Source organism: Protopterus annectens, chromosome 12.part0 (genome assembly GCF_019279795.1).
Source record: "Protopterus annectens isolate FY-2018-M chromosome 12.part0, PAN1.0, whole genome shotgun sequence".
Lineage (NCBI taxonomy): Eukaryota > Metazoa > Chordata > Ceratodontiformes > Protopteridae > Protopterus > Protopterus annectens.
In genome coordinates this window covers 1,155,821,794-1,155,839,069 of record NC_056746.1, presented here as the reverse complement: position 1 = coordinate 1,155,839,069, position 17,276 = coordinate 1,155,821,794, and the positions used below count along the sequence as shown (strand labels likewise).

Sequence of the window (17,276 nt, the reverse complement as noted above, 5' to 3'; positions counted from 1 at the left end):
CAATTGTTTTTCTTCATTTTACAGTACGTGAAAAGATCAGCCCCATTGCAACACCTGATTTTATACAATATGCACCTGCCTTGCCTAAAACACGTTCGGGTAAGAATAGCCAGTATTGGTAGACTTGAATTGTACAGACTGATGCACTGTGAAGGTCTCTGTAGTGGACTGCTAAACATCCCACATTTGATGGAAGCTGTGTGGTTCTCTTAATGTTCCTTGAGTTGAAATGATTTTATATGGCTAGATAATCAAAAGCAGCAGGTAACCTTTTAACAGCTGGCACAGTAATAACAGTGTGGGGATATAGCAGACAAATATGCATACAGGGACGTATGCAACATCTGAGATGTTTGAGAAGCCATTCAGTTTATTGTTAGCCAAATGATGGACCTTCAGGCAGACTGTACCCCTCATTTCTGATCCTCTGTCAGTTGTCTAATAAGGTCTTACCTGCTGCTTTGTTTTTGTTATTGTTTTTTTCCCCACTAACTCCTTTGCAACTGTGGGTTAACCCTGCATTCCAAAGTTTTTTTTTACCATTCCAAGTATTGCATTTGGGTGTATTTGGTCAGTTAATCATAGTTTATTTGTTTGTGTACTGATCATTTCATCCAGAAAAATCTGTGCTAGCTGTCTGCTGTTTTAGTGGGCAAACTCTTGTCTGTAGCACTGATTCCTTAGGTTTGATTAATGGCCTGGATGTAAAGAAATGCCCATGGGAAGAAACTGAGTGGACTGGAGGCTAGATGTCCTTTCAGATAGGACAAGAGATTGGAAGAGAAGAGTATCATTCATCACAGGTACATCCACTGACTGAAGGCAAAGAGGAGTCATATCCAAAGAGAGTTACCCAGTTTGGCAAGGTTGGAGAGGCAGGGTGTTCAGACTATGGAAGCATGTTCTATGTATAACTGCCTACAGTAATACAGTTCTGTATTGTACCTCTCCCCAAATCAAGGGGTAGGGGTCATTTATAGCACAACAGAAAAATTCTGAGTCACATAAAATCATGAGGTGATGATTCCTTTCTTATTGGAGAGAGTATCTTGATGTCTGCAGTGATCCAAAACAATACATATTAAAAATAATTCTAATTCCCTTGTAGTAGAAAGTACTCATTATTTTTTGCTAGTTGTGTTAGAAGCAGTATATGATTAATCTGTCTGGTGCACTGCAGAGGTAACAGTACTGATTGCAGTACTGTTATGTTGCCCCAAATATGCAAAGGAGGGGAGAAATGATAATACACGCATACATGCAAATATTTCAAGCACTGGCAATTGCCCTTCTAGGCTGCCAGTGTATACCAAGACTGTTGTTCTAGTTATAAGTGTCTAGGCTGTTCTTAATTGCTTAAGCTTAAAAGCTTGATTAAGAATATCTAAATTACTGCTTGTTTTAATGTAATTTGGTAGTCTATTCCATGCATCAGTTACTCTCTCAGAGAATCAATGAGTACATTTTTCATTCCTATAGAATATTCTGTGTAGGTTGTCTGATGATTCTCTACTGCTTTTTGATAACCCCAAACATTCCCAGAAGTAGTGGATTTCTCTTAAATATCTGTATGAGACAATGTTTTTCATAATAACTTAAATTTTCACATCCATGGATACCCTTGGTATATTTCCTTTATACTCCTTCCAGATTTCTCATGCTTGTTTTCTTATATGGTTTCCATATTATTATTCCTTACTTAAGTTTGGGAATAATGTAACTAACAAACAATGACTTTATCATTACAGATTTCTTACACTTTATAAATCTTTATATATAACCTATAGTTCTACAACTACAATTAACTAACTGGTTGATATGATTAGAAAAACTCAAAGCTAGATCTACCTACATACCCAGATCCTTAAATTAGTCTACAGTTTCAATCATTGTGTGCTGTATTAAATATTCATTTTCAGTTTATGTCTCCCAAATTTCATATGCGTAGTTTTTGATGTATTTATGAGCATATTATTCTTCTGTCCCCAGATTTATTTTTTATTTATTTATTTATTTATTTGCCGGGAATGTCTGACTGGGCTAGAAGCCCATTTTCAGCGGAGGCCCGGGGAGAAAAGCTCCACAGAAATACAAACAATATACAATAATTAGATAGTACAACAGTATACATACAGTAAGATGCAGAATACATATCTTCTAGTTAGTCTATACAAAGTAGTATTCCATACAGGTTTCTAGTAGATACAGGCTTAAAAAGAAAAACATGAGCATTTCAATGAAGATCACTGTGAGAAAAATAAAGTTAGTGGTGTGTACATATTAAATAATAGTTATGACCAAATGACATTTCCTTGATATATATTTATTTTTGAGTAGTAATGAACACTGAGAAGAGGGAGAAAATGAGATAAGGAGGGGACAGTGTGTTGAGAGAGTTATAGATATCTTGTCAGTCAGGTGTGGCGCAGGAGCAATGCCAGTTCTTGGATAGATGTTCAAGTACTAGTTGTTTAAAACTGGTAGATTCATGTGTGTTTTGGAGGGTGTGAGGTAGAGAGTTCCATAATTTGGCTGTATGATTTGAAAATAGGGCTTCACCGTGAGTGTTTTTAGCTTTTACTGTGAGAAAGTTTCTGTCTGCAGATCTTAGACTTCCTAGGCATGAGTATGGAACAACAAGTTCCTTAAGGGATCGGCAACTGTCAGGATGGAAGATGATATTGTGTATGAATTTAAGATGGTAGAGATGAAGAATGTTAGGTAGCTTGAGCCAATTTAATTTATGTAGAGCAATTCAGTGGTGGGTTTGGTGGGGAAGGTTGGCTGCAAAATGGGCTGTTTTGTTATAACAAGTTTCCAGTTTGGTTAAGTCTGATTTTTTTAGTTGGTAAAGAGGGGGAAAGGATATAGGAGTGTAGAGAGGAGGAAGGTTCTGGATATGGCTAGTCTGGTATTTTCAGTGAGGAATGGCTTGCTTCTGTACAGTGAGCCAAGTTTGATGTGAACTTTCTTAATTGTGGTGGCTATGTGTTGGTATAATCTGAGTTTGTTGTCAATTGTCACTCCAAGGAGTTTTGTATGCTCAACGGGTTGAATGACTATGTTGTTTGCTGAGAGAACAGTGAAAGGAGGGGTGGTCGGTGATTTTTTGCTTGGGGTTGAAGATTAGTTGTGATTTACTTAGATATGTTTCTATATTATTAAAAGCTTGTTGGGCTACTATTTGGAGGTCTGGTAAGGTATCTGCTGGGCAGATTAAAGTTAAATCGTCTGCATACTGAACTACTTTAGCATGTGTTGTGGATGAGGTTAGATCATTAGAGAAGATGGTGAAAAGAAGGGGTCCTAATATGGACCCTTGGGGGACTCCAACCGAGACAGGCAGAAGTGGTGAGAGTTCGGATTCCCATTGTACTGCTTGTCTGTCAGAAAGATAGCTTAGGAACCAGGAGAGGGAAGTCGTTGATAGGTTTAGTGAGGCAAAGTACTAAGGAGTTTCTGATAGGAGACGGTGTCAAACGCTTTTGACATGTCTAAGAAGATTGATGCTACTTGCTGGTTTGAATTTCTCAGCTGGTTGATGGTGCTAGAGAAATTAATTAGGGCTGTGATGGTGCTATGTTTTGGTCTGAAACCATGTTGGGAGGGAGAAATAAGGTTGTGAGATAACAGGTATTGTAGTAATTGAGTGTGGATGGATACATTTTTCCAGAATTTTGACACAGGGGGAAAGGATGGCTATGGGTCTGTAATTGTTTAATTCTGTTGATGTTCATCCTTTATGCAGAGGGGTGATGTGGGAAATATTCCATAATTTTGTGACATACTGTTCTGCTTTAGACCTATTTACCAGAGTGGAGATAGGTAGAGCTGTGGCATCAGCTGAAAGTTTGAGATACTCATTGGGGAGTTAGTCAGCTGCTAAGGAAGAAGGTTTCAGTTTTTTCAGCATTGTTCTTATGGTGTTAGTTGGGACAGGTTTGAGGTCAAAAAAGTTGATGTTAGTGTACACATTAGGTGGAAGAGACAGGGCTGGAATTGTTCCCTGTAACTAAGGAGAGGATGGTGTTTATAAAGTATGTGTTGATTTGTGAGGCAATACTCACGCTTTGGTTATTGTTTGTTGGTTCTGGAGTTGTATTTTTACCTGGGTGGAGGAGTGAGTTAATTGCTTGCCAGAACTTTTTGGGATTGTTTTCAAATTTGTTTTCATAGTTGTATAATATGTTTTTTGTCTAGTTTGAGTTGTTTTTTGTTTGACTGCGGAGCTGCTAGTATGCTAGCAGAGTTTTATTATCTTTTGTTTTTTGGTATTGATACCAGGTTTTGTCCCTTAGTTTTTGAAGTTTAATGGTTTCTTTTGATGTCCAGGGCAATCTCTTATTTTTAAGACGACATGTACGAGTTGGTGCTAAGCTATTTAGAATAGCTAGAAATGTGTCATTGAAGTATGTTATGGCCTGGTCAAGTTGGAGATGATGGAGTGGTGTCCAGTTGCATTTATTGAGCATGTCTATAAATGCTTCATTGGAGACGTTTTTGGTATTTTGTACGACTTTGTAAACTATGGTTCTGGGTGATTTGAGCTGATGATGGAGTAAGTAGGTAAGTCTATGGTCACTTAAATTATTTGGAAGGCATTCAGGGAGAGTTGTGGGTGGTACTTTTGATAAAGGACTAGTCTAAGATAGATTCCGTTTTGCTATGTTTATCTATTCATGAGGGAAACTGGATTGTTTGGGAGAAACCATGTACATTTATGAAGGTAGAGGGGTTATCACCAGTGCAAGTGTTCCAGTCTAAGTTGAAGTCTGCTGTAGTAATGGTTTCATGGGTGTAGGTGGAGGCTGTCCAGGCTATGAGTTCCTCAATGGCAATGGTCAATTTAGTCAAGTTCTTTTGCAGGCATGCCCAGTCTGTACCACGTGTAATCAGTTTACCCATTTTTAAGTCGTCTATATACAACACAGTAGAACACATTAGATGAAAAAGATAGTGCAGAAAGATACACTCTAAACAAGTATAGACCTAGGATAGAGCCCTGTGGGACACCCTGACTATAACCTTGAATTCACCAGTCCAATTGCTGTATACCTGCCGTATCCTATTTGTAAGTCATGCAGCTATCCATCTTATCAAGAGAATATCAATACATAGTTTTTCTAATTTTTTAATCAATGTTTTGTGTATGATCCTATCAAATGCTGAACTTAAATCTATATAAATGACATCACAGCAAGGTACAGTTTTTTATTCTTATCATATTGTTATAGAACATCATGTTACAGGTGGTAACAAATCTATTTTCAACATATGCATGACGATATATGGATTCAAGTCCCAACCTTTTCAATTCTGACAATAATTTATCCAAAATAACTTTCTCCATTATTTCTACACAACACAAAGGTAAATGTATGGCTCTGGGTTTGTTGTACACCCTTTTCCCTTAAAGACAGGTTTAAAAAGTGCATGTCTCCAATCTTGAGAAATCTCCCATGTTTATACAAGCTATTAAATAAAAGAGGTACAGTAAGTTCATGCTGAAGTGTTCTCAGGTCATTATTACTAATTCCGTCTCCTCCCTGTGCTTTGTTTGGATCCAGTTTGTGTAGTTCTTTTTCAATGTAGTCTAATTTGATTTCAATATCTGAGGATGTTCTTCGTGCTATTGCAGTCCTGACTTATGGGATTTTCTGCTTCAGAAACCCTTGGTCGGCCCTCCTCCCTGAGCTGGCGGACACCCTACCCTAACATCAGGAAGGTTAGGTATAAAGGGAGACAGCCGACACCATGACATCAGTCTTTCTTGCTGTCAGAGTCTGAAGCAGTTGTGAGTGCATCATTCGGTCCGCATTGGAGTGAGAAATTCTTCTAAAACTAAGTACACCGTTGCAGAGCTCCTTCTTACTTGTGCCTCATGTCAGATAAAGTTAACAATGGTCTCCATTGCGGTAAACAAATCTCAAACAGAGACTTTCATACCTTGTGTGTCATGTGTTTAGACCCAAACCATGACGTCCCTAATTGTCATCTGTGCGTCCTTTTCAATACTAGGACTGTAAGGCATAGGGCTAAAATTTGTCTAAGCGCATTAGTCAGCAGTCTGCTTCCCATTGTGAGATGGTGTCCATTGGTTGTCCCAAGGTTGAGCTCTCTAAGTCAAAAAAAAGAAAAAAAGACCCAAACTTAGGGCCTTGGACGACAACCTTTCTCCGTCCACCAGTTCCCCAAGGCTCATTATCTCAGAGGAAAGAGAGGCGCTTTTGCAGCCCCTTCTGTGAGCAAGGTTTTGCTTACAAGCTTGTGTCGGGACCCTTTCAGAGTCCGACATGCTGTCGGGTCCCTCAGCTTCAGTTCAGGCCTTGCTGTTCGGTTTGTCGGTCAGGTCCGGAGTCACTACACAGACCTTGGCTTCCGGCAGACAATCCTCAATTGACGTCCCTTTGGGGCATCCGCCAACATCAGGTATTTCTTTCAAGGAGGCTGGCATCAGGGTAGCGGACTTGCACAGGCTCAAGGCAAAAGCTACGCCTAAAAAGTGCTCAACCTCAGGTACTGTGCCTAGGCCTACCGGCTCCCGCTCTGCAGGTTATCAGCAGGATTTAGTCAGGTTGGCTGAGGACCTTATTTCTTTTGTCAGAGGCAGGCAGCCCCCCCCCCCCCATCCGAATCTTCATGAGGAAAAAGGAAGAGGGACCCTACACATGAGACCTTTTCAGAACCATCTGATTCAGATGAAGACTCTGAGCAGAAGGACTCTGTCCTGGAAGATGAATGGTTCCTTACCTCCTGTGAGGATTCTGATTCAGAAGAGGTGTTGCCTTCTGCTTCACCCCCAGAGGACATTACCTTTGGGGAGACACTACATGCCATGAGAGAGTTATCCAGTGGCAGGCACAGGAATACCCCCAAGGAAAAAAGAGGATCAGAGAGTTCCTTGATCTCCTTCAGCATAAACCTTTGACTAGCCCTCCACTTTTGGAAGTGGTAGAAGATGCCTTTATGGAATCATCTCTTAATCCAGACTCTCCTCCCCCAGCCCCTTCTAAACCAGGCAGGTTTTAACAGGGTACTGGGCTCACATAAATTCCTTTTTAAGAACCCCCTCTGCTGACCCAGAGATTGTCACCCCAGGCCCCAAAGGATTTAAGGCTAGTACTTCTAAAAACCCTTTACCTACAGATAAAGAAAGCAGGGCCCTTGACAGATTTGGGAAGAAGTTTTACACTTCATCTACCATGGCCATGAAACTCTCAATTGCCAGTTCAGTATGATAAAATACCAACAAGAGTATTTTAAAAAAATTAACCAGAATATTGCTTCCCTGGAGGACAAGAACACCTCCAAGGAATTGCTGGATCTCTGCCACTCCAGTTCCCAGGTAGCTAGGCACTCCTTGCACTGCATTATTGATACCTTAGAGGCATATTCCCGAGCTGCTGTCTCTGGTTCAGTCATCAGAAGCCATGCTTGGCTTAGGGAACAGATATTACCGGAGCACGTCAAATCTAAACTGCTAGATGCACTCCTAGATGAGGATTCCCTTTTTGGACCAAAGAGCAAGGCTGTGTTAAAAAAAAGTTGGAGGATAAAGCAAAATCCATCCAAATGGTCAAAGACTTCCTCCTTGTCCAGCCACCTGGGTTCAGTAGGAATTTTTCCACTAAACATTGGTCCTTTCCCTCCCAGTCAAAACCCAGTCAGAGTAAAACCTCATATGCAACAACAGCAGTAATCCTCAGGAACACCCAGGCCGGGGAGTTTTAGGCCACAGGGCCCTAGCAGAAATCAACAATGACTCATCTCCCTCCCAACCCCCCACCCCCTTCACCCTCAACCCCAGACAAGATAGGAGGAAGATTGGGAGGAAGACTTTCCCTATCCTAGGAAAACTGGGCCCTCACCACAACTGACAAATGGGTTCTGGAAGTAATCTCAAATGGCTGCAAGCTCACTTTCAAAGAACCATTATGATTCTCAGACTACCCTGATGTGCCACAAAACCAAAGTGCAGAGGCCATTTCTCAAATTCACAACATGTGCTCTCAAAGCTTGGTGGAACCAGTACCAGACCACCAGATAGGAAAAAGGTTTTACTTCCGGTTATTCCTGGTTCCCAGGAAAGAAGGCTGTTAGCACCCTATCCTGGATCTCTCCATCCTCAATCAGTTTCTCCTAGTCCCAAAACTCAAAATGCTTACTCTTCAATAGCTTCTTCCCATGATCACATCTCAGGCTCTAATGGTCACCTTGGACCTGAAAGATGCCTACTTGCACATCCCTATAGAAGAATCCTGCAGAAGTTTTCTTTGCTTCAGAGCAGGTACCAGTCACTTTCAGTTCTCTGCACTTCCCTTTGGCTTGCCTACTGCTCCCAGGGCCTTCACCAAATATCTGGTCCCTGTGATCGCTTTCTGCAGAACAAGAGGCATCCAAATTTACCATTATCTAGACGACTGACTCATTCAGGCCACAAGTCAGTCCAGGCTCCTAAGGATCTGGCCTTCACCCAGACCCTATTCTCTTCCTAGAAGTCACCATAAACCTCGACAAATCCAACACAAAGCCTTCCACCAGGATTGTTTTCCTGGGGACTGTGCTGGTTTCCTCCCTCCAGAAGGCCTTTTTCCTACCAGACAAGGCTTGGAGAGGCAATGCCTCTCTGCCAGGAAATTCCTCAGAGCACTGGGCTACATGGCATCCTGTATAATAATTATCTCTCTGGCCAGGCTACACATGAGAAAGCTTCAGTGGTGCCGCAAGAATTTGTGGTGCCAACATTCATAGTCCCTGGAGACAGAAATCCAGCTAATTCACTGCATCAGGTAGGAATTGGCGTGATGGGCATGAGCTTGTGCACAGAACCAAGGTCTCCCCTTCAGGTTCATTCCTCAGGGCCAAACCTTAACCACGGTTGCATTAAACACAGCCTGGGAGCCCATTTCCAACACTTCCTATCCCTGGACAAATGGGAAGAGCAGCTCAGGCACAAACACATAAATTGGAAGGAATTGCTGGCAGTACAGGAGGTCATGGCAGCCTTCAAGGATCAGTGGAAACCAGGGGTTCTACTTATCAAAACAGATAACACAACAGTCATGTGGTACATAAACAAACAAGGGGGCAGCCACTCCTACCCTTTTTGCCAGCTGGCAATGCAGATCAGGGAGACAGCCAATGCTATGGGGTTGCACTTGATGGCTCAGTACCTTCCTGGGGTCAGAACACTCTAGCAGACTACCTCAGCAGACACTTAATGGATCCCCACAAGTGGTAGCTGCATCGAGAAACATTTCTCAGCATAGTCCAGAAATGGGATCCCTTCAAACATACCTCTTTGCCATCGATAAAAATGCTCAGTTAAAAAGATTCTGTTCCAGGAGGAAACTTCACACAGCCTGGAGTACAGATGCCTTCTCCTTCCTCTGGAGCCACCTATTTCTTTATACATTTCCTCTTCTGCCTGTCCTTCCAAGGGTCCTCCTAATAATAAGGAGAGAAAGACTGAGGGTTTTCCTGATAGCTCCAGGCTGGCCCAGGCAGCATTGGTATCCCCTGCTACTAAGTTTGACCAAAGAAAAACCTTGGCAGTTACCCCAGAGAGGGGATCTGTTTACTCAAGCAAAGGGAAAGTTTGTGCATCCCAACCTGTAGACGAAACTCTTAGCCTTGATAATTCATCAAAATTCTACCCTGAACACTCAGAGTTGTCAGATGTTTAATATCCTCAGAGAGTGTTGAAAACCCAGTACTAGGAAAGCATATTCTACCAATTGAAAAAGATTCTGTATTTGGTGTCAGCAACAAGGCCTCGACCTGGTCTCAAACAACATTTCAGCCATTTTGGAGTACCTGGCTGTCTTGGTAGACAAAGGCCGGTCCTTCTTATCCATTAAGATTCACGCTTCTGCAATTTCAGCCCACATCCCTACTCTTTCTCCCATCTTTTCCCACCTCCTAATGAAACAGTTCCTTAGGGGAGTGCTGCATGTCAGACCTCCCAGGAGGCAGCCCACTCCTCCTTGGGATCTCAACTTTGTTCTAGAAAACTTGACCTTAACCCCCCCCCCCCTTGAACCAGCTGCTTCAGCTGATTATATTCTTGACCTGGAATACTTCCCTTTTACTGGCTATCACCTCAGCTAGGAGGGTCTCTGAGTTTCAAGCCCTCATGGCAGTGGAACCCTTTCTTATCTTCCACCCAGACAGAGTTCCACTCAGAACTCATCCTTCTTTTATGCCCAAGGTGGTCATGAACACTTCCCTGAACCAGCCCATACACTTGCCTACCTTCTTCCCTAAGCCACAGAACCAAAGGGAAAGAATCCTTTACTCCTTGGATGTACACAGGCAACTTTGCTACTACCTTGACAAGACTAAAATTCTCAGAAACTCAGCGCAACGGTTTCTTTCCTTTGCCTTGGGCTGTGAATGAAAATCAGTCTTAAAGCAAACTATCTCCAAATGGATCTCCCACTGTATTTCCATTTTTTACACCTACCACTGCAAAAAGCCCCCTGAATCTGTTAGGACCCACTCAACTAGGGCCACTTCTACCTACACTGCTTTCTTGAGGGGAGTACCTACCAAAGACATTTTAGAAGCAGCTGCCTGGTCAGCGGTGCACTGCCATGTATCAGGCTTCTCCAAGTTCAGCGCAGGATTTGCCACTGCCATCTCGCAGGGCATCCTCTCTTCCCATTAAGGCACCTTCCACAGTCATCTCAGCTTTGGGAATCTTCTTGTAACTCAGGACTGCAGCAGTGAAGCATGAAAAACGTAGTACAGTTGTGTACACTACCATAACTGTAGATGTTTGAGTGTATTCACTGTTGCAGTCATCTTTCCGTCCCCCCATCCCCCTTATCCATCTTGCAGTAACAGCTTTTCTCTTTGTCCTCCTCTTGTAGAGGACCCTCTGGAGGGATGCCCTATAGGTCTCCTTCCTAGTCCCTTGCTTGAGATTCATCTATGGGGTTCCTACCTTCTAGGGAAAAGAAAGAACTGATGTCATGGTGTTGGCTGGCTCCCTTATACCCAACTGTCCTGATGTTAGGGTAGGGCGTCCACCAGCTTAGGGGGGAGGGAGTTTTTTACTCTGGTAGTTAGGCCGACTAAGAGCTTCTGAAATAGGAAATCGTGTTAGTCAGGACTGCAGCAGTGAATTCACTCAAACATCTACATTTATGACAAGTATACACAACTGTACTTTAATTGGATGTCACTAGGACAATTTATCACCCCATTTGTAGAGCCAAACTGCTTTGCAAAAGATTTTGTAAATATATGTATTATCTGTTGCCTGAAAATAAATTTTAGAAACAACACAGATTATCAATTTCTATGTCTTTACTCCTACTACATCATTATGTATCTTATAAAATGGCTTCTTCTTATGCCCACTATTTTTATATACATTTTTTAAAATTTTTTCTTGATGTTGTCTCACACTCTCTGTCATGCTTATTTCATTTTCATAGTCATTGTTTGACCTCTTTTCCATCTCTTATATTTTTTTGTCTGTCACCTTAATCAAAGTATCTTGTTCTTATGTAAATGTATCCTCCTGAAATTGTGTACCTAGATCCTGATATTACATTTTTTTTTTAATTTTTTTTCATTCAATTTCCCTTTCAAAACTTTCCATGTTCCTTCTACAGTTTTTTCCACTGAACGCATCCCTCCAATTAGTTTTACATAGTGACTGTTTTGGTTCCATATAATCTGTTGTTAAGCTTCTGTGCACTCGTTTAGGTTTCAGTTTGGAAGAATTATCAAGCAACAAATTAATCTTTATAACCCCATGATCACTGCACATCAGCAGTGGTAAAATTTGATATGAAGTAACAGTGATTTCTTTAGGAACTCAACCAGTGTCTAGTATATTCTGTTCCTTGGTAGGCTGTACAATCTGAAGCAATTATTGTTCCTGAGCATACGTTGTAAATAATTTCATTACTAATGTTGTAGAATTAATATTATTCCAGAATGTTTCTGGTAAATTTAAGTCCCCAGCCACTATTATTCTTCCTTCCTGCATTTTATGCAATAAATGTATGAATTCTTGTAGGTCATCAGCACTTGACTTGACTTTGGTGGTCTGTACACTCCAACAACTGTTAAATGTTCCAGGGTTGGCTTTATTGTCACAGTCACACAAGCTACAGCATTGGTGTTTAGTGAACATGTAATAATCACAGGTCTCATAACACTCTTTAATCCCCTGTCATAACACCTCCACCTTAATTTTTGTTAGAATGTTTGTTTCAGTAAAAACATTTATACCCTGACAGAACTGTTTTCCAGTCATTGTTCTTTAACCATATTTTAACAAATAATAACAATATCAAACTTGTGGGAATGTAATAAAAACTTTGCTATTAATGCTCTTAACATTAACAGCCTTCAGAGATGCTTCAAATGTTGAACTGTTAAAATTTCGACCTGGCAATAACACTGCCTTGTGTTTTTCAAATATTGCAAAATATCTGCTGCAAAATTTATCTTCCTGATCTTATAGGTTCTTAGGTGTTTACTAGGCTAATGACCGGAAGGGCCTTTGTAAGCCTAACCATGCATCCAAAGTCTCTGACAAGTTCTGATACTCTTGATAAGTGTAAGCATGGGCCTGGGAGATTAACCATTTACAGGTTACCTGTTTGCACTAGAGACATAGGTACCAAACCAGGGATGAATTTCTGGTTTCCCATCCAGTTGTCCAAGTTGCACTTGAACTGGATTAGGGAGGAACACTGCTTCACATGGATGGAGAGACTGTTCCATAGACGGGGTAGTCTCTGGGATATATACCTGTCTCTCCAGCAGGTCCTGTTTATATCACAGGCAAAGTTTAAGTCTTTAGAACTGGTAATTCTGGTACTGTTTTGTGGATATGCAGGAGGACCATTGGAGTGGGGTCTTACAATGCCCTGTATGCCAGGCATAGATCTTCCCTCAAAAGCCTGTAGGAGACAGATATATATATATATATATATATATATCTATATGGGTCCCCTTCAGAATTTCAAATCTTAAAACTTCGAAACCCATATGATCGAAGACCATATGTTCAAAGTTTTAAAACTTCGAAATTCTGAATGGGGATTGGCATACAGCACGGACCGGGAGATTTCCCTTGTCTTCGCTGTAGTGCGATCTCGGAGTTGGTATATTTAAGTTGCGGGGGGGGGGTGCAGCCCCCCCCCACGTATACATACATATATACATACACACACACATACATACATACATTGCCCAAAAATGCGAACAGCAATTCTTTTAATCCAATTTTATTGTTCTCACATCATGGTGGCTTCGGACTGCCACAACTCCTGGTACTACAGACCGGTTTCACCCAATAGGCATCTTCAGTGTTACCAGTACCCGGATCTACATGCAGTACATTTATTTATGTTTCAAAACGCCCATTAAAGCAACATGACAATATATAGTTTTTGGTATGTGCATGAAAATATATACACACACACACCCACATTACTACTCAAGCAACATGATTCAGCTGAATTAATATACAAAAAAACAAATTAAATATACATATTTTTACAAGAAATATCAAAAACACTAGAAAATTGTCTAATGGAAACCATTATATCATAAGTTTTCATTCAACCCTGGTTTATATAAAGTGCCCAATTTCAAAATCCACATCTTTTCTTTTTGATCTAATATTTTATGTTTTTGTAACATAGTCAAATTATCACCTAATACCCTGTCTATCCCTATATAAATAAAATGTGCTCATTTATGTTCTAACTGGTGCTTATATAAAGCACTTCATGTTCTCTTACAATTTATATCACTAACATGTAGTGCAGTTCTATTTTTGAAAATCCTAGAGGTTTGTCCTATGCCGAAAGCTCCACATTTACATACTACCATATAGACAATCAAATTTGTGTTACATGTTATTAGAACTCTAATATCAAAAATCAGATAAAAACACAATAAAGCTTCTACCAGAAGTTTCCATCTTGGATGCTTTGAATTCTTTGGTAGTAAGTTAACTAACCCTGAAATGTTCAATAAAATACAGACAAAAATGCACAACACATAAAAACTTTGCATAACTATTAACATAGTATAATAAACTACTCAATTTCCAATAAAGTTCCCTTAATTTTTTTTCCATTGTGCAAGCAAAAAGGAAAACTGTACCAGTTACAAAACTAAAAAAAGAAGATAAAAATAGATAAATACTGGCTGCAGAGTAAAAAATAAAATTACATCAAATGAATCCTTTCCCCACAGTGATCCCACCCAGACTTTGTCCATGTATGCACAAGCACAAACATTTTCCCCAACCCCAGTTCCTCATACAAGTTCAAGTTAATGGAGGAACCCAACAGCAGAGGCAGAGCACAGCAGTGCAAGCTATCGGATCCTTATCCAATTTAACTTCAATTCAGTCATGTAAGGATTCCGTTTAAACAACTTAAAAAACAAACAGGTTAGCCTACTCAGCTCAAATTATTCCAGTCAACAAACTGAAATAACTACCATCTGTATTGACTAACTACAATACTGCATGCCTACACTAGTTTGCTTCCTTTACCTGTCACTTGCCTGGCTGTACTTTGGGAGGTGACGAGGTGTTTTACTTGTAGTAACATCTGGCTCTTTGTTTCAGCAGAGACATGTAACACTACTCTTCCTCAGACTCTTTTTTCAGGGCTGAATCAATTTATTAAATAATGGATTGATGGTGTGGGGCAGGCTACTGCATGAGGTCCGAGTACAAAATGCATGTCTCTTGCTATATCCCTACTAGAAATTGCATTGCTACTGGCTATTCCACGGAAGCGATTACTATATTATTTTTCTGAACTTGTGCATTGCTTCAGTTGCACCTGCTTGTGTTCCTATTCTTTGCCAGGAAGACTTGTGTTACCACAATCTCACTCCCTGCAAGAATTACCCAACTTATAACTACAATAGGTACTCTAAGATGAGATGTGGAGTACCAGTCCAGGGAAAATAAACATCTCCTGTTGTTTGGTAAGCCATTTTTTGTTGTTGACAATCTAGCAAGAAACATTTGTAGATTCTCAAAATCTATAACTTGTCCTACCATGTTATACTAACTGCTGTCAAACAAATAATCCAGTCTGAAAGCAAGTGGTAGGTACAGTTTTGTTGCATTAGACATTTGTGTTGGCATTTACAAATATTATGGCCTCTGCTGCTGCAAGCTACTTTATTTCGGAGAGATGGTCAGTGAAAAAAGTACCACTGGCTTGAAAAGCTAGAGGACAGATGCCCTAGCTACTTTTATTGGCTGCAAAGGTGAGGCATGGTGTGCATTGTGCACTCAACAAGTACGTTTGTTTTCAAGAAGCCATTAAAGACTTAACTATTTTAAAAGGGAGCTAAGAGGGTATAAAGCTGTGTCACCTTGTAGTAGCTGTTTTGCAGCTTATTACAGAGCTAATAATAAAGCAACCTGTGTGTTTCAGATCTTTATTTTACCTGCCTATCTCGTAGATGGAGTTTGCAAATGAGTTGCCAGGCAGTTGGAGTTGTTTAAAAATATTAATTGAACTTTTTAGCCCCGCTGCCACACCCACTGCACATTTATTGATGCAGGCAGCTGTCTGAATGGAGATCCGAGATCGCACCACAGTGGGGATTGGGAAATTTAACATTTCTATCACTGTAGTGTGATCTCAGAGATAGAGTTTGTAATTAAATGTGTCAGAATGGTGCGATCTCGGACTCGGTGATGGTCTGGAGTAAATGTAAGTTGGATGGTTGGCATTTCAAAGTTGGGGGGAGGCGCCCCTTCCCCCTCGCTCTATGGTTTCGGCACCCTTGGTGAGGAATCTCTGTGGCCTTTCCAGTTGTTGGATATACCTGGTTAGGTACATACCAACGGGGGCATTGTACTCAATGGTAGGTCTGATGAATGCCAAATACAGTGGAACAATGACTTCCTTGGACTTGGATGCTATACCTTTGTTTATAGGTTGTGCAACATAGAATGATTTCCTCACCACTGTAGACACATGATGATCAAAGGCTAGATTACTACCTATGTGTGTCCCTAAGTCCCTGACTGCTGGGTCAACTCTAAGGGGTGTGTTGTCAATATGATAGTTACCAGGAATGGATTGGATAACTTCTCAAAGGATACTATTATGCTTTTCTTGGCATTTAGTTTTAGTCCATGGCTCTGACACCAGTTGTTTGTCTTGACAAGTGCATGCCATCTTGTCTAAAAACGTGTGCCCAAAATTAGGCTCAGATGCTCTACACGTTTCCATTTTTTAAAATGGGACATTTTTTTCATCTAGGTATTTACCCAAAAAAATCTTTTCATTCAAGGTGACCTGACTCCTTTCTATTTGTGACTTTTGAAAAATTATGTACTAACACCTGTACAAGCTATGCTATCTAAGAGGGCTGTAAGTTCTCTAATAACAGTCAGAGTCCTTGTGGATGAGGTCATTTGTACCAACATGAATAAAAACACATCCAAACTTCCTAACATTAAGGCATGTCAAGGCATTTCTCACATCCTCTATTTTTGCTCCTGGCAGGCATAGTACTACTTGATGTTCATTATCTTCTCTGCAAACATAAGTGTCAGTTTCTCTAATAATTGCATATCCAATTACAAGAATATCTTTTCTGGCCAGATCTGAAGAATCTTCAACTTTTAATTCAGTAATGTCTGCTCTATCAGTTGTTACAAATGAATGATCTTCATCACCATTAGTCTTATTAATCCCACTGTTCTTCATTGCTTATTACATTTGCAAGTATACAGTTCTCACCCAGCTGGCTTTGTACATCCAAAGCTTGAGCATGTTGTCATGTTTTTCTTTTTTCTTCCAGTAATGTTCTTCAGTCATTCCACATTCAATTTTAATATCTTCATTTTCACCTGCCCAGTGCTTATCCAATCTGTCTTCCCAATCCTTCCTAACCTCCTCTGATTGATTCCTATTGTTATCATGCAATATGACCTTCTAATTGTCCCTTTTTTAACAGCGGCTTCTGTTCTACATTCAGCTAAAAACTCTACCAGTGCTGGTCTTTCATTTAGAATCCCCCTAGTCCTTTCTTTTTTCCCGTACAGTGATATAAATCCTTGACAGGGAAGGCGGTCTCTAGCCTGCAGTCCAAATGTATTATTGGCCTCATACCATTCTGTTACTTTTCCTTCTCTAATTATTTACTCCCAATACCTTGGTTCTTTTGCCTGTTTTCTCCAGTAAATTCCAGCTCCCTCTTACTTATCCTTTGTACCCCTAATTGCAGTCATCCCTATCGGCAGAGTATCATTTCTCCAT

At 40.5% G+C, this 17,276-nt stretch overlaps 1 protein-coding gene across 2 annotated transcripts in view; it reads left to right on the top strand.

Annotated features, from left to right (window-relative positions):
• ACSS2 (acyl-CoA synthetase short chain family member 2) overlaps positions 1 to 17,276 on the top strand; it is an 822,457-nt gene that overhangs the window by 736,757 nt on the left and 68,424 nt on the right. For both annotated transcript variants that reach the window (XM_044090187.1, XR_006367143.1), the window contains exon 17: positions 25 to 99. In XM_044090187.1, the coding sequence (XP_043946122.1) occupies positions 25 to 99 (75 nt within the window). The remainder of the gene's footprint in view (positions 1 to 24; positions 100 to 17,276) is intronic.